The 22,776-nt window shown below is 47.4% G+C and overlaps 1 protein-coding gene across 7 annotated transcripts in view; it reads left to right on the top strand.

Moving 5' to 3' along the window:
- The window catches only part of Rph3a (rabphilin 3A), a 69,618-nt gene that overhangs the window by 9,426 nt on the left and 37,416 nt on the right, over window positions 1–22,776 (top strand). For 6 of the 7 annotated variants that reach the window (XM_011248186.3, NM_001302344.1, XM_011248185.3 and 3 more), the window contains 2 exons: window positions 14,178–14,254; window positions 20,550–20,561. In XM_011248186.3, coding sequence (XP_011246488.1) covers window positions 14,196–14,254; window positions 20,550–20,561 — 71 coding nt within the window. In that variant the 5' untranslated portion in view covers window positions 14,178–14,195. The remainder of the gene's footprint in view (window positions 1–14,177; window positions 14,255–20,549; window positions 20,562–22,776) is intronic. The other variant, XM_011248188.3, reaches the window with a different exon arrangement.

The raw sequence follows: 22,776 nt of genomic DNA, 5'->3' as shown, positions 1-22,776 counted from the left end.
TGAAGTAAGATGGTGTGGGGTGCTCTTTGGGTTAGACATCTGTTTAGATGTTGATAGTTTGCGTTAGCCACCTTTCCATTACTGTAATAAAATAACCCGACAATAAACTTAAAAAGAAGAAAGGTTTCTGGTAGCACATAGTTCTGGAGGTTTCAGCCCCCTTGTTTTTGGGTGTAACTTGATCAGAGCACACAGTTGAGCAGGCTGATTTACTCATGGTGATTGGGAAGCAAAGAGAGAGGGAGAGAGAGAGAGAGAAAGGGAGAGAAGAGGAGAGAGATTGAGAGAGAAGGAGAGGGAGAGAGAGGAAGAAGAGGAGGAGGAGAAAGAGGAGGATGAGGAGTTGGAGTTGAGTCCCTAAACCTGACCACAAGGGCAGGCTGGGGCTTCAGTGGCAGGGAGGTCACTGACACCTCCTGGGGCCTTCAGAGCGTCTCATTACCCCCTTGCTAGAAAGAACAGGCAGCTGAGAGCCAGCCTTCCTGGGTTCATCCACCCACAGGCCCCTGGAGCCGACATCCTTCCATAGATGCAGCTTTAGGGACACAGACGATTACCCAGGAGTCCACGGTGCCATGGGGTCTCTCCCTAGCTTGGGTTCTTCTCCTTAGTTGCTCTCTTAGTCCTAGGAGGAGCCTTGAACCACAGGCCTAGATGTCATTTGTATCTCTAACCCTTGCTGACAAGAAACTTAAACCCTGAATTCTCATAGCAAGGGAGTGGACGCGTGTAGTCTCTCCTCGGTCTTCTGTCAGGGGCTGTTCTCCAGTTCTGAGGATAAAAAAGCTGCCTGTGTCTTTGCAACGTCCATTCTTAGTCCTAGTCTGTAGCTCCTTCACGCCTGGGTAGAGGCAAAGCACGAACGTCGTTGCAATTAGACCTTCTGACCAGTAGGGGGCAGGGAGAACAGTGGCCGGAAGCACCCCGGGCCATCTTCTGATGGCCCACTGCACCCTCCAGGAATACACATCTCAACCTGTGCTGTAAACCTGGCTTTGTAGCCTCAGTTTCCTCACCTGTGCTATGGGAATCATTATGGTATCTTCCCAATGTCGCCACAGAGTCTCGGAACAGGGCTCAGACTGTGACATACCCTACAGGTTAGCTGGCTGCAGAGGACTTTCTAGTTTTAAAAATACCGCTTTGAGATCAGAGGGCAGAGCTGGAGGGTCCCCCCCCCCCTTTAACAGAGGAGAAACGTCACACTGGGACGTGCCTGTGCTCATGGTTGGGGGAGGGACTAGAGAGGGCTCAGTCATTTTAAAAAAATGGCAACCTCCAAACTAGACAGTCCCAAAGCATGATGGGTAGGTAGGTACACCACAGGCCATTGGTACATTGGGAAAGGGGGTGGGGGGCGGTACTTGGTGGCTTCAGGATCATTCCTAATGGGCCCCAGGTAGGCTGAGAACTCCCAGTGGGGTGCAGCAGATGCCAGAGCTGCTCCACGCCACTGCAGGCAAGGCCTCCCAACAGTTCCTCTTCGGAGAACCTGAAACTCTGCCCTGTTTCCCCACCTTGACTCCTGTACATGAGGTCAGCAGGGCCTGGGATGCTTTGGTCAAAAACAGCTTTTGCTATTCTCACCTGAACAGTTACCCAAGTGTTACTCCCAGTGCCTCAGCTTCTCCCACTGTAGAATGAGGATCCCATTCAGAGAGAGTGGAGCTCAGAAGTTCCTATAGAAAACAGACAGATTCCCTACGAGAAGAACTCGCAAAACACTGCCTCACCTGGACTATCACCATCATCATCATTACAACATCAACATCACACCACCGTCATCACAACCACTATCCACTACATCATCACCACCACCATCCACTCTACCACCACATCATCATCATCGACATCACCACCATCCTCACCATCCTCACTATCACCGCCATCATCACTGTCACCTTCATTACTATCACTGATATTTCTTAATATCACAGACTCTTGGATTCCTGTAATTCAAGAACCCACTGGAAGTTCTCTCACAGTGAAGCTTTCCAAGGCTTGAATCAGCCTGAGATTTTTCTGCCCATCCAATGAAGTGTGGCAAATGAGTCTTTTTATAAGTGGTGCCGACTTACTCCATGGCCCACAAAGGGTTTCCCTCTTCATTTCTTCCTCTTCAGTATTAAAATGTAGTGTTAAAAATGGAGCCATGGCCACAGCTGTTCATGATGTCTCATACAAAGGCATCTTTAAGTGTTCTTTGAAAGTAAAGCCAGTCACAGGGAGGGTGGGGGTGGGGGTGGGGTGGGGTGGGAGCTGTACTCTGAGGGACCCAGGACCCAAGCTTATCCAGCCGCTGACCTCATGGCTTTCGGATTAGGGGGTGAAAGCGCCCCTCCCTCTTCCAGGCAGGTCCTCAAGGCTCTTCCCAAGAAATTCTGCTCTTAGCTTTCACTCTGAGGTGCTGGGAAGCTGCACATTAGTTTTCCTGAGTGATCTGGTTGCAAGTTGGTCTGTGGGGCATTCTGGGAGCGGAGCTTGAACTTCCTGTCAGCCTGCCTCTTATCTCTCCTGGCATAAATGGACTCGAATGGCTCTGGAGAGGGGGAGCCAGTGCCCACAGAGCTGCCTTGTGCCTAGTTGGCCAATCCCCATGAGCTGGGTTGGTCTTTTCTCTTCCCTGTGCATGTGTGTATGTGTGTGCATGTGTGTATGTGTGTGTGTATGTGCGTGCGTGTGTGTGTATGTATGTGTGTATGTGTGTGTGTGTATGTGTGTGTGTGCACGCTTGTGTGTATGTGCCTGTGTGTATGTGTGTGTATATGTGTGTGTGTGTGCATGTATGTGTGTGCATACTGCAGTTACATATCTGTGCATATGCACATGTATGTGTAGGTCAGAGGTCAGAGGTGTCAACCACAGAAACACTATCCACCTTCTTTGAGTCAGGGTCTCTCATTGGCTTGGAACTCACTGATTGGGCTAGACAGGCAGCAAATGAGCCCCAGGGATGAATCTGTCTCCCCTCCCCAGCACTGGGTTACACATGTGAGTAATCACGGATCCTGATGTTTTTAATGTGGGTTCCAAGGAATCCAACTCAGGTCCTTGTGCCTGCCTTCTCAGTTACTAAACCCCTCTGCTTACCCCCACTTCCTCTTCCAGAACATCGGCTAAGGACATGGACCACATTGACTTGGGGAATCTAGCTACCAATATACAGTCTCACCTTGGAGTGGGGCTTGGTGTGGGATCTTAGTTCAGTAAACCTTAGTTATTGCTCTATTAATGAGGACGGTACAGCCTATGGGCTGGTTCTGGAAGGGAGCTGTTAACCTTCCCACCTCTGATCATTCCCACCACTTCTGACTCTCCTATTTAAAATCTCCTCCTCTTCTCGAGTACCCTTCCTCCACCATCTCTACTTGTCTCCATATGGCATTGCGTCCCTGCTTCTCAACAATGTTTGGCTACTATTGCTACCCACTGGACCATCCACCCCACCAGAATGGGGCACCTTCACTGTGGTTTTCCCCCCTCTCTGTCCCTCATGGGCTATGCTCAGCATGCAGTAGGTGCCCCGTAGTTGTTAGAAAATGGAGGCTGACTGGCATCATTGCAACACTTCTGGCTCTAATTGGAAACCTTTCCCCTTCTCCAGGCTGTCCAAACTCACTTGACAGGTCATTACACAGAGCAGAAGCAAAGAAGGGAAACAAAAAATCCCAGCTGAGCCTCTGGTGGTCTGAAGGCGGGGCAGGGGAAGTGGGGGCATGGGGTGGGTGTGCTGGGGGGGGGAGAAATCAAGGTGTTTTGTGAGACTGGCTCCTTGGCCAGGTTGTCATAAGCTGTTAAACCCCACCGAGCCTTTGTCAGTATCCACCACTGTCTGCTGCAGTTGATGGGGTAGCAGATCTTGCCGGTATTTTAAGAGACCTGCATTGCAGGCTGAGTGATTGGGTCTCTGTGCGAGAGCATGCAGCCAAGGCTCACAGGCTGTCCTGGAAGTGGTAGATTATTTTTAAAAGGAGAAAACAGAAGAAGGAAAATCCAGAAGCTCTTAGCACCTCCTGGCTTTCCAGAGACTGTTTCTCAGCCTGGGCTGCACACGCTAAGCGTCTCTAGATTCTTCCTCTAACTGGGGATTGTTTGTGGTGGGTGCGCAGGGGGTGGGGTGCCAGTAGCTCAGGCTGGCCTCGAACTTGTTGTGTAACCCAGGATGACCTTGAGGCCTGCTTTTACCTCCTGAATGCTGACATTGCAGGCGTGGACCACCGTGCTCCATCTATGCCGTGCTGGGGGTAGAGCCAGGAATGCTTTTGTGCTAGGTGAGCCCTTTGTCAACTGAGCTGCACCCCCAGTGATAGGTAGGCTTGTATGCTACAGGGGAGTGCCCATGACAGTTTAAAGTTCACCAGGTGATTTTTAGCGTGCAGCTAGACTATGACACTCTCTTCACCACTTATGTGGCTTTAGGGGTCCCCTCACCTTGGGGATCCACAAAATGAACCCCAAATCTTCCATGTTTGTGCAGCAATTAGGAACATTATGACAAACACCCTTGTGGGGGATCTGTCTGGGGTGCCCAGGTGGCAAAAGGGAAGTGAACAAAGCTTTCTTGGGATGGACAGTAGCTTTGGGGTATTCCTGGTTATTTTATGATACCTGCCTAAGGTACCTGTTCATATCCTTTTGGGGGATCACAAAGATGTTCTCAGAAGAACCTTCTGGGTACCCGAGTGTGCTGATGACCATCCTGGAAGGGTGAAGGCCACCATGAAATGGTGACAACAGCAGAGGAGGTGGGTATCAGCAGCATTCTGCCAGGCTGGGCTCATCACTGAGACTCCATGCTAGAGTGGCTTCTTTTCTTAGGTGAGCCGGCAGGGATCGAGTGGTTCTCGTGGGCTGGCTCACAATTTGCTAGGCCCTCTGTATACCATTCTAGCTTCAGCCCGGGGAAGCTGTTCAGATATAACCCCCCCCTTTTTTTTTTCAGAAAAAAAAAAAAAATGAGGCACGGAGTGCCTGCGCAAGGTCCTGGGATAGCAAGAGACTGAGCTGGGACTGGCCCCCAGTACAGCGTCTTGTGGTAGATACTTCATGTCAAATGAGCAGCTGCTCTGCACTCTCTGGGTTTCCTACAAAAGGAAAGCAGCCGTGGATGTCCCAAGAGGCACAGGAAAGGTGACCTGGGAGAAGCATCAATACTTGTCCCCCACCACCCCTATATTTTGAGGTGACACACCTCCTCCTGCTGCCTCTCATTCCATGTCACAAGAGCTCGGTGTGGTGTGTTCCCCCAGATGAGCAAGAACTGAATATGGAAGGAAGACTTGCTAGGGCCACTTGAATTTTCCCCATCTTGTTTCTTGTGGCAGCGTAGCCGCCGGAGACCAGGGCAGAGCTCAGAAATATCCCGAGGACTGCTTTATTAAGGAAGAGATAGAGCTGGCCTTGAAAGGATTCAATCTTCATGGCCCTCAGTGTTGAAAGATGGGGACCCCCATGCCTTCCCACCCGAGGACCTATTTTGTCTTAGAAGCTGTGCCAGCAGCTTGGTTTGGGGTGACCTCTCAAAGCTTCTTTTGATGCACGCTCAGCTCCCTACAAACATTTTTTTTTTATATACTTCTGAGGGTGTCTGCAGACACCAGGAACTGGAGATGTAGTAAGGGACCCATTCACAGCCCAGCTCAGCTGTTATCTGATCAGGTCCCAGCATGGCTGCAGGCTAGACAACTCTAAGTTGTCAGTCTGCGGTGGATCTCCAAGCCCCCTGGTTCCCTTCGGCAGGCTTCCCTCCTCCCATCTCCACGTGGATGCAGTGAACCTGCATCTTCAGTTCCTGTAGGACAGTGCCTCTCAACCTGTGGATTGCACATCCTTTAGGGGTCGCATATCAGATATCCTGCATATCAGATATTTGCATTACGATTCCTAACAGTAGGAAAACTTCAGCTATGAAGTAGCAATGAAATAACTTTATGATCCAGGCAGCAGTGGCACACACCTTTAAACCCAGTACTTGAGAGGCAGAGGCAGGTGGATCTCTGAGTTCGAGGCCAGCCTGGTCTACAGAGTGAGTTCCAGGACAACAGGGCTAGACAAAGAAACCTTGTCTCGAAAAAACAACCAACCAACCAACCTACCAACCAACCAACCAACCAACCAAAAAACCAGAGAAATAATTTTACAGTCAGGGGGTCACCGCAACATGAGGAACTGTGTTAAAGGGTCGTGACATTAGGAAGGGTGAGAAGCACTGCTGTAGGACATGGTGGCCAGGAAATAGCACCCTTCCCCATATATATATATATATATATATATATATATGTATATATATATATATATAAATATATATATATACACATATATACATATATATATATATATACATACATACATACACACACACACACACACACACACACACACACACACATATATATATATATATGTAGCTTCCCCTTCCCTCCCCAGCATGTTAACCCTTAAATAACCTCACTTCAACAATCCTCAGCACATTGCCTCCATCACACCCAGAAAATTAGACATAAAACAGGCTGGCTCCATCACTGTCCCTCTATGAGACTGAAGAGCACTTGCTGGCCATTCCTGTTAGGTTGAATATGTTACAGATCAGCCTGTGAGATGACTCTGCACATAAAAAGTCCCAGCTTGTTCAGAGGGACCCACATGGTGGAAGGAGAGAGCCAACTCCCACAGGTTGTTCTCTGAGCTCCACACCCATCCACGAACTTCCCCAATAAGTTTTATGAAGTGATTAAAAATAAATAAATATATCGAATAATGATAATACTTGCATTAGATTATAATCTAGCTATGCTTCATAAACGTTCACGTCTCATGTCACTAAATATCATTGGTGAATACATCATGGTTTATAAATAGATCATAGACATTTTATTATTTATATAATGCATTATATATTATAGACATATAAATGATATATTTATTTTTATTTTGTATATGTGAGTATTTGCCTGCGTGCATGTATGTGCACCACATGGACACAGTGCCTTAGGGGGCCAGAAGAGACTATCAGACCCTCTAAAACTGAACATATACACAGTTGTGTGATGCAGTGTGGGTGCTGGGATCTGCACTTGGATCTTCTGCAAGAGCAGACAGTGCTTTTAACTGCTGAGCCATCTCTCCAGCCCCTCATAATCTTGCTTTATGCATCTCATTTAATATACACTATTGTCTTAGTCAGGGTTTCTATTCCTGCACAAACATCATGACCAAGAAGCAAGTTGGGGAGGAAAGGGTTTATTTGGCTTACACTTCCATGCTGCTGTTCATCACCAAAGGAAGTCAGGACTGGAACTCAAGCAGGTCAGGGAGCAGGAGCTGATGCAGAGGCCATGGAGGGATGTTCTTTACTGGCTTGCCTCCTCTGGCTTGCTCAGCCTGCTCTCTTATAGAACCCAAGACTACCAGCCCAGAGCTGGTCCCACCCACAAGGGGCCTTTCCCCCTTGATCACTAATTGAGAAAATGCCTTAGAGTTGGATCTCATGGAGGCATTTTTCTCAACTGAAGCTCCTTTCTCTGTGATAACCCCAGCTGTGTCAAGTTGACACAAAACTAGCCAGTACAACTATTAACTCATTGAACTCATGGCCTATGGCACTGAACCTTGTGCCTGAACAAGGCTTATCTGACACCTTGTTTTCTGTAAGTCCCTTTTTACCCAGGAGTCAAGTTGCAAACAGCAGGACCACCAGTATAAAGCACGGAGATGCAAGAACTTGATATATAGACCAGGCTGGCTTTGAACTAACAGAGAGTGCTAGAACCAAAGGCCTGTAGCACCAGGCAGGACTATTCTCATGGGAAGCATATACTATTGACAGTGGTCTCATGAGTCAGGGTGGGTCCCAGAGGAAAGAGATCATTCCCATTGTGTGATTTGAGGTGAGTTTTGCAAAGGAACTAATGTGTAAATGGGTTAAAAAAAAAACCATCCAGAGGTGTGGCAGAAAATTAGGAAGTACTGCTGTCCCTAATTTAGGGGCTTCTGTGCATAATACTCTTCTTCTCCCCCTCCCCCTCCCTTCCCTTCCCTCCTTTCTTCCTTTCTCCTCTCCTCCATTTTGTTTTGTTTTGAAATGTCTTCCATTTCTTGGGTTCATTGAAAGAGAAGGTACAGAAGGAAGTGACTCAGGGGACTTAGGGGCACTCAGCCCAGTCCTATTGCTTAGGCTCTGATTCAATCTTGGGGGAAAGCTGATTCACTTCTAAAGATCTGTGTGTGTGAGTACGTGTGATTGAGTGTACAAGCATGCAAGTGTGAGAGTGTCTATCTGAGAGTGTGTACATGTGTATGCATGCATGCGCGCGTGTGTGTGAGTGCCTGTAGATGGGTGTGAGGCTGTGTATGTGTAAGTGTCTGAGAATGAGAGTGTGTATGAGTGAGTGTGTGTGTCTGTGTGTGAGTGTGTGTGTGTGTGTGTGTTTGTGTGTGTGTCTGGATAGGTCTGTGCACATGTGCATGCAGATGCCTGCAAAGGCCAGAAGAGGGCGTCAGACCCACTGAGCAAGAGTTACAGATGGTTGTGGGCTACCCATTGTGGTTGCTGGGAATTGAACTCAGGTCCACTGTAAGAGCAGCCTGTGCTCTTAACTCCTGAGCCATCTCTCCAGAGCCAGCATTGGATGTTTCCATGGCGGCTACTGGGGTCAAAAAAGGAGAGGGAGAGCCCATTGCTCATAAGTGGTTTATCCACATCTTAGGAGGTTTCATTTTTCTGTCACCACTCCCCATCTCCCCACCCTAGGCACTAGGAGAGCCTGGGTGAGGGGATACAAGCATGGGGCAGATCTTTGCCATCTGTTACTCTGTGGGGCTCAGAGAAGCTCTGAATAGCTTGGATCTATTAGAATCCATACCTGTCCCAGTGGCCCTTGACTGGGATCATGTGAGGTGGGAATTGGGCCTCCCGGGGCCAGAACTTCTGAGTCGGATGCTACCGGGGATCCAGAAAGGACTAGAATGTGCCTGTGGGACACCAGTGGATGTGTGATCGGGATGGGGTGTGTTTACAAGGATGCGTGCATGGAGTGTGGACAGGTGTGGCCATGGTGATGATACAGGTGTGACTCGGGGCTTGGCTGTGTTCCATCCCAGGTGTTTATCATGGGCAAATGAGAACCCTTCCCGAGAGCCGATGTCCTCTTTGTGGGGATGAAGGAACCGTAAGCATTTCTTAGGCTGGAGTTTGCACTTCTGGCTTTTCATTAGGAACTGACTCTGCTTAGGGATAGGAGAATCAGAATAAGTCCTTGCACGGTGGACAGACATCTTTAAATCCTAGCCATTCTCTCCCACACACTGTAAGGGAGATCTCAAATAAAGCACTTTACCCTGATCACCACCCAACAACAGGCTTTGCACCTTGTGCTTGATTGCCTCCTGTGACTGGAAGCTCATCACTTCTCCAAGCCCCTACTGTCTCCACTACTTCCCTAGTGTCTGCCATTATTGTGCCAGAGCTTGTTGTGAGAGATGATATCATTGGGTTTAGAAGCTAGCTTTGCTGTCTGTATTCTTCCTTTATGCTGCCAAACCATGGTACCCAGCAGGGAGATGCAGGGGATGTCTCAGCATCTGCCTCCTCTTGCTTTCTCTCCTCTGGCTCTTCTCTCCTGTTTCTGCTAGTGTCTCCTGTTGGTACTCAACTAGGAACCGAAGTCAAGGGTGTGGTGGATGCAGCCACCACAGTGGCCTCTGAGCCCCCAGCAGGGTGGATAGCAGCACTCTCGTGGACAAAACAGAGCATACCCAGCAAGCTGCACTTCTAAAGGTCCCCTTCCCGTGCTGCCGCTGTGTGACTGTTTCTGCCTTCAGCGACTTAATAGCCAAGTCAAATATGTTTATTATTTTCTTCAATAGAAAATAATGCTTCAGGGTGACAGAGCTCATTGATAAGAGGAAGAGATCTAATGCTGACCAAAATTCTCCCTCTGGGAAGAGACCGGGATTGCTGGTGGGTATGAGGCGATGGATGCCCCTCTCCACTCAGCATTCCATGCCCGGGCAGAGAAGGACAGAGGGTTTGTGGTCTCTCATAATGCACTGTCAGGGCTTCAGGTTAGCCTGCGCCTGCCCAGTCCTTTTAGAGCAGGACAGAGGCCATTAAGCTAAATGCCTCGCACTGATGCACAGATCCAATCTAATCACGGTTTTCTGTTTGGGAGGGCGTTGGTGAGCGCATGAGTAAATGCAGCAATCAAGCCTGATCTTTGCCACAGTGGAAGGCTAAATCCTGCCTGATTGAGTAACCTGGAAGTGGGCTGCCCTGTCAGGGTGGCTGAAGTCTTGGTGGTGTTTCTTGTACCTCCTGTGTTCAGGTGTGTGGACTCAGAGCCTCAAGGGACACCATGCTCCAGAAGGGGACAGAGAAGAGGCTGTCATAGTCTCTGCCTATGATCCTCTGCTCTGCCATCAGTAAGCCATGCGCACGGGAGGGTGGTCTCATTTCAGATACACATCCTGTTTGTTCCGGGTGCTGGCTGTGTGTCTTAGGATGAGTGACCTTGCCAGTCTGGGCTTTAGTTTCCCAATGTACTAAATGTATGTGTAAAAGCAGGGAAGGGGGCACATGATGGCACTTAACACCAGGGAGGAGGAGGAGCCAAGCAGCTCCTTAGCCTGCAAAGCATCTTACCTACTTGCCGAGCTCAAGGCCAGTGAGAGATGCTATCTTAAAAAAAAAAATAAGGCACGGCCAGGGAGAGGACTCAGTAAGGAAAAAGCTCGCTGTGCAAGGGTGAGGACCAGATATCACATCCCCAGAACCCACATTTAGTGTGGGCAGATATGGTGGCTGCCTGCATGCCCGAGGGCAAGCTGGCTAGTGAGACTATCCAGAATCAGCAAGCTCTGGGTTCCAGAAGAGACCTCACCTCAACAATTAAAGCCAAGATACCTGTTGTCAGCTTTGGGCTTCCGTAGGCACGAGTGCACACCCACTCACACATATATGCCTCCCCCCCACATGCACGTAAACACACAGAAATACAAGTGCACATCACATACACACACAGGAAAAAATAAGATAGGCAGCGGCATTCATGAGATACAGCAAGGTCCTCCTCTGGCCCCAGTTGGATGCCCCTGTTGGGTGCCCTGGCTGGATGCCCTGCCTTGATCTCGTGTATGTTATCTCCTTTAACTCTCTTGGTTCCATGTCGAGATGGGTCCTACTTTTTTTTCTTGGCTTTCACATAAGGAAATAGAGGTACAGGAGATTGGGAGTGTGCCCAAGGGGACCTCCCTCGGAAACAGCAGAACGACCTTCAGCCCTGTCTTCTTCCCACCCCAGGATCCATATTCACCAAACCTCTCATTGCCCAACGTCCCCATGCCCTATGACACTGAGCCATAGCTCCCCCTTCTTCCCTCCCTCCATTATGAGGTGTATATCCTATTTTTTCCACTTCAAGACCAAGCCATCACTTTCTGGGGACACCCCACACTTATCCTCACTCATCAGTGCTGGCATGGCTGCCCAAATCATTTAGAATATCAGCATAATTCAAACCTTTTTAAAGAAACACACACACACATGCACAGCACACACACGCACACACACACACACACACACACACACACACAGGTTTTAAAAAGGGGGGAAGGCATTTGTCTTTGGTTTTAATTAATGCCAGCTTGTTCATCCTGACTTTTAATACCGCCACCTCATTTGTCTTATTAAGTGCTTAGTTTTGCTTTTAATTAGTGTTGTTTATTGTCGCTGAATTTTAATTGCCAGTGCAGGGTCCCTAAAGGCTTCGGGGAGGATGCATCTGATGGCAGAGCCTAGTGGGCAGGCAGAGGACTTACTGTGGTCTGGGTGAGGACTAATGGCTCACTCAGTTCTGGTTGCCTTTGGGATCCCCTTTGCTCCAGGTGACATAGGACGCTGAGGAGACAAATGTGGGAGTCGTTGGCTTAGGATAGCCAAAATGGCAAATATTGGTTCAGGCATGGCTGGATCCAGCACCGCCCATCATGCCTGTTCACGGTTCCCCTGGAATGTTCCTCTAACCCCAAGCACTAGGCTTTCCATGCAAGGCAGAAGCTGTCCTACCAGCACCACCCACAGAGTTCCAGCAGAGTTTCCATTGGCTCAGCTCAGGTCATGTGCTGATCCTGAGCCAATCACAGACCGGGGACTGATACCAGCCTCTGATTGACCAGAAGTAGGCTGTAGGCCTGCTTCTAAGGACAGAACTAGGTGAACCCCATCTGAGCCTTACTGGTGGATACTGAGGAAGGAGCCATCTGGAAGGAAAGCTGGGGGGCTCTTCCCCCACAAAGTACTAAATAAGAGGTGTATAAGGACTAGGAAGATGGCTCAGTTAGTGAAGTGTTTGCCACACAGCATTAGGGCCTGAGTTCGACCCCCAGAGTTCATGTAAAAAGACAGTCTTTAACCAGAGCAGTGGAGAGAGGGTGGCCGGCAGATGCCTGGGGCTCGCTAACCAGCCAGCCTAGCTGAATTGGCAAGTTCCCTGCCAATAAAAAAACCAGTACGCAGCTCCTGAGAAGCTCTGACTTATATGAATATGTGCATACACTCTCGCGCGCATACACACACAACAGACACACACAGACACGCATAGCCACTGCGGGACACAGAAGTTGGCTATAGTTTTGAACTAAGTTGGCTCTAGGTGACACTACTGTGGCTCTTAACTTAAATGAGCTTTGAACTTTTTTTTTTCTATTTATCTTCAAGCCACAGAAGACCAAGAAGATTCTGGGATGTAGGACTCACTAGTCCTTAGCAATGGATGCTGACTTGGAGATGGAGGGACACATGGAGGTGGAGCCCCATAGTGGGATGTTCTGGGATTTGAACACTAGCAGGCAGACTATATAGAGTAGCATAGTCCACAAGGTTATGACGTCAGGCTGGCTCTGATGTTTCACACATCTGTGTGCTCACCAACCTCTGTGATCCATATGGGCACTTATTGAGCACCACCTATGTACCACATGCAAGACTGATTGCAAAGTAAGAGTTTCTGGACCCCTCATTCAAAACGCATGAACAATCCCAAGACTTTGAGCGTACGGGGTCTGTGTCACCTGCAGATGTTCGTATGGGAGCATGAGATCCTTCCATAGATGGTCCAGTCAGATGCTTGCTTCATAGGTCCATAAAGCTGGCCCCTTGTGCACCGAGGAACTGCGCTTGAACAAATCCATCCCTGATTCTGGAACTCATCGCTCTTACTGACTAGGTGCAGAGACAGCAAGCAGACGAATCACATGCCATGCTAACCTGAAGAAAGAGGGCTGGGGGAGGGGCTTAGTGTGGCCAGTGGAGGCTCCCTCTTGGGAGAGGTGGCATTTGGGCAGACTGCCAGAGGCGGAGAGTTGAAGGGCAGCTTCTTTCTTTTAGCACAGCTCCCTCAAGGGCCACCCACGATGAGCAAGTGTATCTGTCATTCCCGAGGCCAGACAGTGCATATCAGGTCATTACCGAGGACAAGTGGCCGCCCATGGGATGGTGAACTTGGAGTCACCTCCATTTTGTATGGTTTTGAATGTTGGATCCCCAGAGGTGCCAATGGTCTCCCACCCAGCTCCTGACTGTGGAGGTCTTCGACAAGCTGTGATATGTGTTTTTTCACATCCTGATGATGTGCATAGGGTAAACTGATCCTGGACAGAGTAGATTCAGAGAGGTTTGAGTCATGTAACAAAAGTCCATGTCACTGGCTATGTGTGAAGTGAAGAAAGGTTCTTTTGTGTTCATGAGTCTGGAGACGCATGTCAAAGACTGGATGTCCCCATTGCAGTGCTCTTTGGTATGACTGGCACATCCTAATGCCAGAGCAAGCCACTCATACCACAGCTAAGAAACAGAGATCACAGAACCAAGGTCCTTCATTTGTCTTCAAGGATGAGTCCTCAATGACCATCACTTCCTTAAAAGCCTGTAATATTCCCTCTGACAGGAGCACTATAGGAACACGTGTCAGCAACGGACAGAAAGCACACTGCCCCATCTCTCTCCACTAGGTGGCTGTGATCACCAGGGGACACTGTCCCTTAGGTGTGCAAGTTTCATAGACAGTGGAGATGCTAGGTCAAGCTCCCTCCCTCTTCTGTGTCTCCACATGGGTGGCCCTAGAGTTGGGGTTCATAAGAGTGGTCAGATGATTGGCTAACTGTCTTGGGTGGCTGTTTTGCAGGTGTGCCAGCCTTCCACCATGACTGACACTGTGGTGAACCGATGGATGTACCCTGGTGATGGCCCTCTGCAGTCAAAGTAAGTCGGGGCAGCCCTGGGAATAGCTCTTTTGAGCTAGTGGGCAATCCTGAGTGTCTACACTTGAAAGAAAAAAAAGGCATGGGTTGGTTCCCTTCCCTGGGCTAGGAGTGTGTGTGTGTGTGTGTGTGTGTGTGTGTGTGTGTGTGTGTGTTGCATGTATGGGTGCATGGGCATGCATATGTATGTGTATATGCATGCATGTGAGGCTCAAAGTTGACTTTGGATATCTTTCTTGATCATTCCCAACTCTGACTGAGGCAGGGTCTCTTACTGAACCTAGTACTCACTGGTTCTTGCTAGTAGCTTGTTTGGGAAGCCCATCCCTGGCCCCCAAGTGCTGAGATTACAGGCGTCTCCCTTGCCTGGCTTTCTGGATCTGAACTGCAAGCCTCACACTTATGTGAGAAATAGTTAACCTGCAGGGCCAGCTCCCTAGCGTCCCATTCCCATGGTGGGTTTTATGGCATAAGCTTCTCAATTTTCCATACTCCCCACCATTCCCTATTGTGTCTCTAATAGGGAGCCTACCATGGGTATCTATATTACCCACCCAGCCCCATGGGCTCTGGTTAGAGACAGCATCTCTGTCCTCTATGCCTCAGTGTGGTGGCTCTGTTGGACAGAATTTTAAAGACACCATCAGGTTCAAGTTCCTAGTTGGGGACAAGATTATTTTAATGAAGTATGTGTCACAGAGGTGGAGGGAAGGGGGCTATTTGCTGCTAGCCACTGCTGGCCCAAAGAATGCAGAAGGGTTTTCTGTAATAGTCTCCATCTGGTGCAAAAAGAAGCTTCCTTGATGAGGGGTGAGGACTATACTTATCTGGGGGCAGAAGGACTAATGTTTATAAATTATTGCTAGGGATTTTTCTGGCTTAGCAAACTAATGGCCATAGATTCTCATCAGTAATGGCAATCTCACTAGTACTGAGTAGTTGGCTAGGTTTCCAGTACTAGGCATGGTTCCCCTCTTATTGAGTAGGTTTTTGCCTCCATCCAGTTTGGCGTGTTCATTCATGTCACCCGTGTTCAGCTCATGTTGACATAGTCATGTTGGTGAGCCCTTTGGGGTGTAGCTTGTGACATCACTAGGAGACGCACTCTCACAGAAAGCTGCCTGCTCCTCTGGCTTTTATAACCTTTCTGTTCCCTCTTCTGCAATGTTCACTGAGCCTGGGGTATGGGAGTGTTTTGTAGATGTAGCCATGGACACTGGGCTCCATAATGCCTCATTTTGATGGGTTGTAATTTTCTGAATATGCCAAGCTAGACAGAGAAAAGTTCGTGAGGCCTTAACCCTACATGAAGAACTTCAGGCACCTGAGGATGCCCAGGAGTTGGGGGGGGGGGGTTCTCCCCAGGGAAGAGCACGCCAATTGGTTTTCCAGCACTAAAGATCATCACTGGATATATATATATGTATATGGCTGCTGTTCATGGCTCTGTGTGTGTGCATGTGCACATGTGTGTGCACAGGTGTGTGTAAGCAATAACAATCGATGAAAAAGGAGGTCATGAATTTAAAGGAAAGCAGGAGAGTTTGGACAGAGGAAAGGTAAGGGAAAAATGTAATTAAAATATAATCTCAAAAATATCTACAATCCCACTCCCCAGAGAAAGAATTAAAAAGAAAATAATGCAGAAGAGATTTTGAATTAAGGTCACTTAAAAAAAAAGCTTTACTTATTTATTTCATGTATGTGAGTACACTGTCACTGTCTTCAGACACACCAGAAGAGAGCATCGGATCCCCATTACAGATGGTTGTGAGCCATCATGTGGTTGCTGAGAACTGAATTCAGGACCAGTGAGCCATCTCTCCAGCCCCTAAGGTCAAATCTTATTGAGCAGAAGACTGTTCTTGGTCATATGGCCATACCATCACATTTTCCCCCTTATTTGCACAATGCCCCCATTGCTGTCTTTTTTTTTTTTAACTTGATTTACTAATAGCTCACTCACTTTTATTAAAGAGGAAATTTTCACTAGAGGATGCAGTAGATATTACACACTTTCCAGGCAAGCAAAAGGTAATTATACAAATAAATCATATTTATTCTTTTTGAAACAATGTCATTATCATCTCCCTTATACTGTAGCAAAAGTGGGCTGTTGAGAGAGACCAGTTTCAAAAGAAACTGTTACACCTGGCTATAGGCTGCAGGAAAAATAGAGAACAAAAAGAAACATTGCCAGGATTACCTACTCTAGATTGTAGCAAAACAAGACAATTAAAAGAAACAATGTTGCAAGTTGAAGGAGACTCTAGCAAAAACAGATAATTAGATGAAACAATGTAAGTGTTGTGCCTAGCACTTAGGGAGGCCTAAGATTCCCAGCTTGAGATATTTTAAGGCACACTACTTCTTTAAACCACTCTGTTACATTTTTAGGACTTTAAGTTACTTTGTTTCTGATGGTTGCTTTCCATTATTTTTAGTATTTTCCTGGTTCTTTAAGTCTCCTGTTTTCTGATCATTTTTTTCCTCCTTGTTTTAGTTTTGAGACAGGAGCTCACTACCTAGCCCAGGCTGGCCTTGAACTCCTAATCCTCCTGCCTCAGCTTCTTAAGTGCTGATGTTTTAGGTGTGTTATGAATGCAGCCCAAGTCTTTGATGAGCTTTGAGTCTAGGTTTTATGTCTTTGACCTCGAGTAATCACTTCCGATTCGGGGGTGTGCTGTTCTCCCTTGGCACTGCAGTTTCAGGACCTTTGCAAGCCAGTTACTGACCATGGCCATAATCAAAAATTAATTGATGTGAATTTACAATCACAATTTATTACACATATGATGATGAGTACTTAAAATCAATCATGTTTAAATGACATTATGACAGGTTGATACTCTCTGCCATTGACTTATTATCCCTGGGTACTGTGAACACTACGTGGAAGGCTGTCTCAGCATGTCCCAAGCTCTGAATGTGGTTCATGTTGGCATTCTAGTTAGTTACAATGACTGAGAGTATTGATAAGCATTTGCCATACACAACTGTCTGAAGGCCTTAACTATCCAAGTCTGCTGTTTACTGTCCTACAGATTGTCCCCCGCAGTGACATTATTCATAATAACAATAAGTATAAATATTTGTAATTAAGATTATTCTTAGACAAGGTCTCACTCTGTATCCCTGGTTGAACTGTGTGTCTGTGTGGGTATGTGGTGGCTGCATATACATGGATGCAGTACCCATAGAGGCCAGAAGATGGCACAAGAGCACCCTGAACTGGAGTTCCAGATGTTTATGACTTTCTATGTCAGTTCTGAGAACTGAACCTTGGTCCCCTGCTCCTGAGCAGCCTGGTGCTCCTAACCACAGATCTCTCCACCCCCATCTTTGTGTGTGTGTGTGTGTGTGTGTTTAAAAGGTTTTTATTTATTTATTATTATAAGTAAGTACACTGTAGCTGTCTTCAGATGCACCAGAAGAGGGCGTCAGATTCCATTACGGGTGGTTGTGAGCCACCATGTGGTTGCTGGGATTTGAACTCAGGACCTTCAGAAGAGCAGTCAGTGCTCTTACCTGCTGAGCCATCTCACCTACCCCCTTTGTGTATTTTTTAATAGCAGGCCACTTATCTCCTTTCCATAAACTTGCTATTCAGGTTAAATCCCTTTGTTCCAGAATTTTATATTTTCCCCCAGGCTGGGAGTTAGGTTTTCTTTTTTCATAACAAACTCTTCAGGAGGGAAAACATTTTACATTGTGTTGAAATCTGTTTTGTCTGTTTGTGTTGAAATGAATTAGTTGAAGAAAAACCCTGTTCTTTCTAACGATCCCTGAGCTGCCATTGAAAGCACAGCTCAGGTGTTAGATGTAGCCCATCAAGCATGAGGCTCTTGTGCCCGAATTGCTATAATCCCAGCACTTGGGTGGTGGAGGCAGGAGAGTCATAAATTCAGTTCATCCTCAGCTATCGTTGGAGTCTGGAGCCAGGTAGCCTACAGGAGACCTTATCTTTTCTTTAAATGACTTTAATTGATTTGTTTAAGACTTGGTTAAATCCTGGGAAGAGTGTTTTGATCTACCCATATGTTCTAAAACAAAATTCCTTCATCTGGGACCTGGGTTATATATGCAGCACACATGTGGCAACTCACAACCATTTGTCACTCTACCTCCAGGAGAGCCCAGTGGCCTCTTCTGGGCTCCCCATAACCAGGCATTCATGTGGTGCACATACATGCATGCAGGCCAAACACCTATACATATAAAATGAAAATAAGAATAAAGAAATGTAAAGTCCTCTAACTGTTCCCTGGGTCCACTTACAGCCTTCCCCTGTCCCCTGAGTTGTATCCTCTCATGGACACTATAGAACTCTTGAGTGATCCCCTCAGCACGATACCTTCCCAAGCACCCCCCCCCAAACACACACACACACACACACACACACACACACACACATCATCTTGGATAAACTTACTTTATAAATAATATCCCACTCTCCAAAAAAGTGTGTCTCTGTGAGATAAATAGTTGGCCAGAGGGTGGACAGAGCAAACTATTTATTTTATTTAAGAAGCACCAGTTAATTAAAACCCCATCCATCAGAATTTACTTTCGTTGATAGGCAGCCAAACAATTTGCCTGGCAATTAAATCAGAATTACTCTAGCAGTCTAGACGTGGCTTCATTAACCACCCCTGTACTCCCATGATGCATCTTGGTGCTCTGAACCGCTGCTCACTGCTCCATTTCCTCCAGCCATTATTCAATAATGGCTGAACTGCGGCCATAGCGCACACCGTTGAGCTTTGCACCACAGCTCGACGCAGGAGGAACGTGACTGTTCATACCTTCCTCTGGGTAAGGGAGAATTGAATCGTCACCACCTGTTACCTAACCAAAGAGAATGCCTGCTTTTGCAATGTTCTGAAACCCCTTCTAGCTCAGCAGCATCCTGGAACCTAGTCATCCTGTCTGTGGGCCCCAGTGCATTGTGGGAAAGAATACACGCACCTGTTCCTGCCAGAACTGGAGCATAGTGAGGAGGCTCACAGAGATGCTGGTGCCGCTAGACAGTTGGCCTGGCAGACAGTGCCAGGGATGCGAAGTGGAAACCGAGGTACAAAGACAGGTCGCCACCTGCCTGTGGTTGCGAAATGTGGGTATCCGTTCTAAAATAGACAGGCTTTCACCTCTACACAGGACAGGACATACTCGGCTGTTCAGGAATCGTCAACAGGATCCACACTGTGTGAAATACACCGTGTGTGTACACACAGCCCAAGTTGAGGAAAATCAGACTTCCATTGAATAACTTCACTTAGTGTTACATAAAAACATTATTTACATATATAAATGGGTCGGGCATGTGGCTCAGTTGGTAGAGTGCTTGCCCAGCATACACAAGGCCCTGGGTTCGATTCCCAGAGCTGAATAAATATGGTGTGTGCACACCTGTGACCCCAGCATTGAGCAGGTAGAGGTAGAAAGATTAGGGGTTCAAGGCATCTTTGACTGTATGTTATGTATATTCACACGAATCTCTATCTCAGGCTAGGAAACATGGAAGGGGGAGTGGGGAGGAGGGCTCCTCCACGTAGGCTTGTTAGTGAATTGCCCTGCTTGATCTCTACTTCCAGATGCCATTTTGTAGCTCTACCCAGAGGTGGCCATGGTTTAGGTGTGACATTAAATAAATCCAATGTACAGAGGAGCACCTCTGTAACCCCAGCACCTGGGAAGCAGAGGCAGGGGGATTGCTGTGAAGTTAAGGCCATCTGAGGTACATTTGAGACCTTGGCTCAAAGCAAATTAGTGAAATATAATGACGAGAGAGAGAGAGAGAGAGAGAGAGAGAGAGAGAGAAGAAGAAGGAGGAGGAGGAGGAGGAGGAGGAGGAGGAGGAGGAGGAGGAAGAAGAAGAAGAAGAAGAAGAAGAAGAAGAAGAAGAAGAAGAAGAAGAAGAAGAAGAAGAAGAAAAGTAAAAGGAGGAGGAGGAGGAGAAAACTGAAAGTAGGCTATCAGAATCAAAACTATGACATTGTATCTGAACGATGTGGGTGTGACTGGAGAATTTAAAAAAAAAGATTTATTTTTAATTATGTGTGTATGTCTCTGTATGTATATGCATGTATGAGTGGAGTACCCACAGTGGCCAGAAGAGGGCAGCACTTCTCCTGGAGCTGGAGCCATAGCCTGCTATGATCATGCTGACAAGGATTCTGGGAAGTGAACTCTGGTCCCCTTTAAAGTACACACTCTTAACTGCTGCCTTAGGGCCCTGAGAATTCTTATATAACATCTCTTATTTTCTCTCTCTCCTCTTGCTTGGCGTGCCCCAGTGACAAGGAACAGTAAGTACTTCACACCATTTCCATTTTCTTAGCAGTTGAGTTTTGACTCTTTTCCTGAGTAATGTGGTGAGCTGGTAAGGAAGGGGATGAGCCAATTTTACATATATATGCAAAAAAAAGTGTGTTTTTCTAGGGAGGAAATCCCATCTTGGAAGAAGATGGGATGTGCTTCTGAGGCAAGCCCACAGACGATTCTGGGTAGTGTTTGGGGCCTTGCGTGGCAGCCCTGTGTCTGTTCCTACAGTTTTGCTAGAACCATACCTCTGGTCAGTGCTATTCAGACCAAAGCTGTAGCAATTGGGGCAGTGCTGTTGGGTGGTCTAGGGCCCACCTCCCAGCTGACTCTTTCTGGAGGTCACCCTGACTCCTGTGCAATGCCCCCTTAGCTCCCAGAGTCTGGCTTCAATCATTGCATTTGTGCACTGAATTAGATTCTTGTACTAAGGATGCCAGGCAGCTCCACCCTCAGTGACAGACGCTTGCAGACACTGTAGTACGTCATTGTCATCCTTAAATGGTAGGATGCTAATACTTACCATCACTATAACCTTATGTATCCTCTGCTTGTCCTTCTCTATCAGTGTGTGTGTGTGTGGGGGGGGGGGTGTCCAAATGTAAATTGTAAAGCATCAGTGGTTAGGTGGAGGTGTCAATCATCACGTAGACTTCCTGTTGTGGCTGTAGTGGGGGAGCAAACAGGCTTGAGTATTTCTGTCAGTCAGCCTTTTCCTTCTCAAATAATCATACCCTTGGGATCCTCTGAAGAATTGCTGGGCACAGATAACACCTACCAGAGAGACCCCAGCCTTCTCGCTCTGCCTCAGTTTATCCACATGCCCAATGGGAACATGTGGGCACTCAGTGGTCTCCTTAGTTGGCTGGTCTCCTTAGCTGCCAGATTAATGATGGGTGAGATTTCTGGGCTGAGAGGGACCAATGGTGTGTGTCACCTCTCACACGTGGAATGTAGACTGAAGTGTATAGGCATGTGTGCTACAAAGTGGATGGGAACCGTGGGGGTTGGGGAGCTGGAGAATGTTCAGGGATGAGTAGGGAGGGAGGGAGGCTGATGGAGGACACATGCTGTGATAGAAGGGAGGACTATTTGGGAAGAGAAAGGTGCCAGTGGGAGGAAAGATGGGGTAAGGAGGGCAGCTGGGAAGAGAGTCAAGACAGTGAAGTTATAATCACATGGGAACACTGCAGTGAAACCCATTGCTTTGCCTGCTAATTAACAATTTAATATCTATTTATTAATGACTGTGCATCGTGTGTATATAGGAACATGTGAAGATCAGAGGAGAGGTTTCTAGATCCCCTGAAACTAGAGGTATGGGTGGGGGGTGGTGAGCAGCTATTTGGGTGCTGGGAACTGAACCTTGGTTTTTGTACAAGCAGCCAGAGCTAAGTCATCTCTCCAGCCCCTTAAACAACTTAAAGACAAACAAAACAAAACAAAACAAAAAAAGAAACAAACAAATCATAGGTTGGACATCAACGCGGTCATGACTCTACAGCGCCTCAAAACTCATAGAAGCTTCCTGGTAACAAAGGTTGGAAGGGAAAGAGTTTGTTCTCTCTCCTTGCCCTCCCATCTCTCCCTCCCTCCTTCTCTTTCTTTTCTCTTCCCCTCCTATTCCTCCCTTCTTCCCTCCTTTTGTTAAAGAATTTTGTCAGGTGGCGTTGGTGCACGCCTTTAATCCCAGTACTCAGGTACCCAGTACCCAGTACTGCAGGTGGATCTCTGTGAGTTCAAATCCAGTCTGTTCTACAGACTGAGTTCTAGGACTATATAGTGAGACCCCCATCTCAAGAAAAAGAAAATTACCAAGTACCTACTATATACCATCTGTCATGTTAAGCACCTGAGACATATGCGTAGCCCAAATATGAGTGATGTCTACAAACAACCTCTATTCAATGAATACACTCTCCCAGATAAGGAACATACAGCTGAGGGACCCTGAAGAATATTATGTAGTCCAGACTTGGGGACCATGATGGGGGAGCTTTCTAGAGGAAGATGGATGTAAGCAGGAGGTCAGGTAAGGACTGGGCATCCTATGAGGGAGACAAGATCCAGATGGGAAGTGGTTTCAGGCAGGATCTGCATGTGAAGGAGCATAGAGTGTCAGAGGTGCTGAGGGGGCAGATGGCTGGCCTTTGAGGACAGTGGTGACCATGGCAGCCTGCCGTATCTGCTTTGGTATGGCTA

The sequence above is a fragment of the Mus musculus genome, chromosome 5 (assembly GCF_000001635.26).
Source record: "Mus musculus strain C57BL/6J chromosome 5, GRCm38.p6 C57BL/6J".
Classification (NCBI taxonomy): Eukaryota; Metazoa; Chordata; class Mammalia; order Rodentia; family Muridae; genus Mus; species Mus musculus.
The sequence above is the reverse complement of the archived record's forward strand: the minus strand, read 5'-3'. Positions and strand labels throughout refer to the sequence as shown.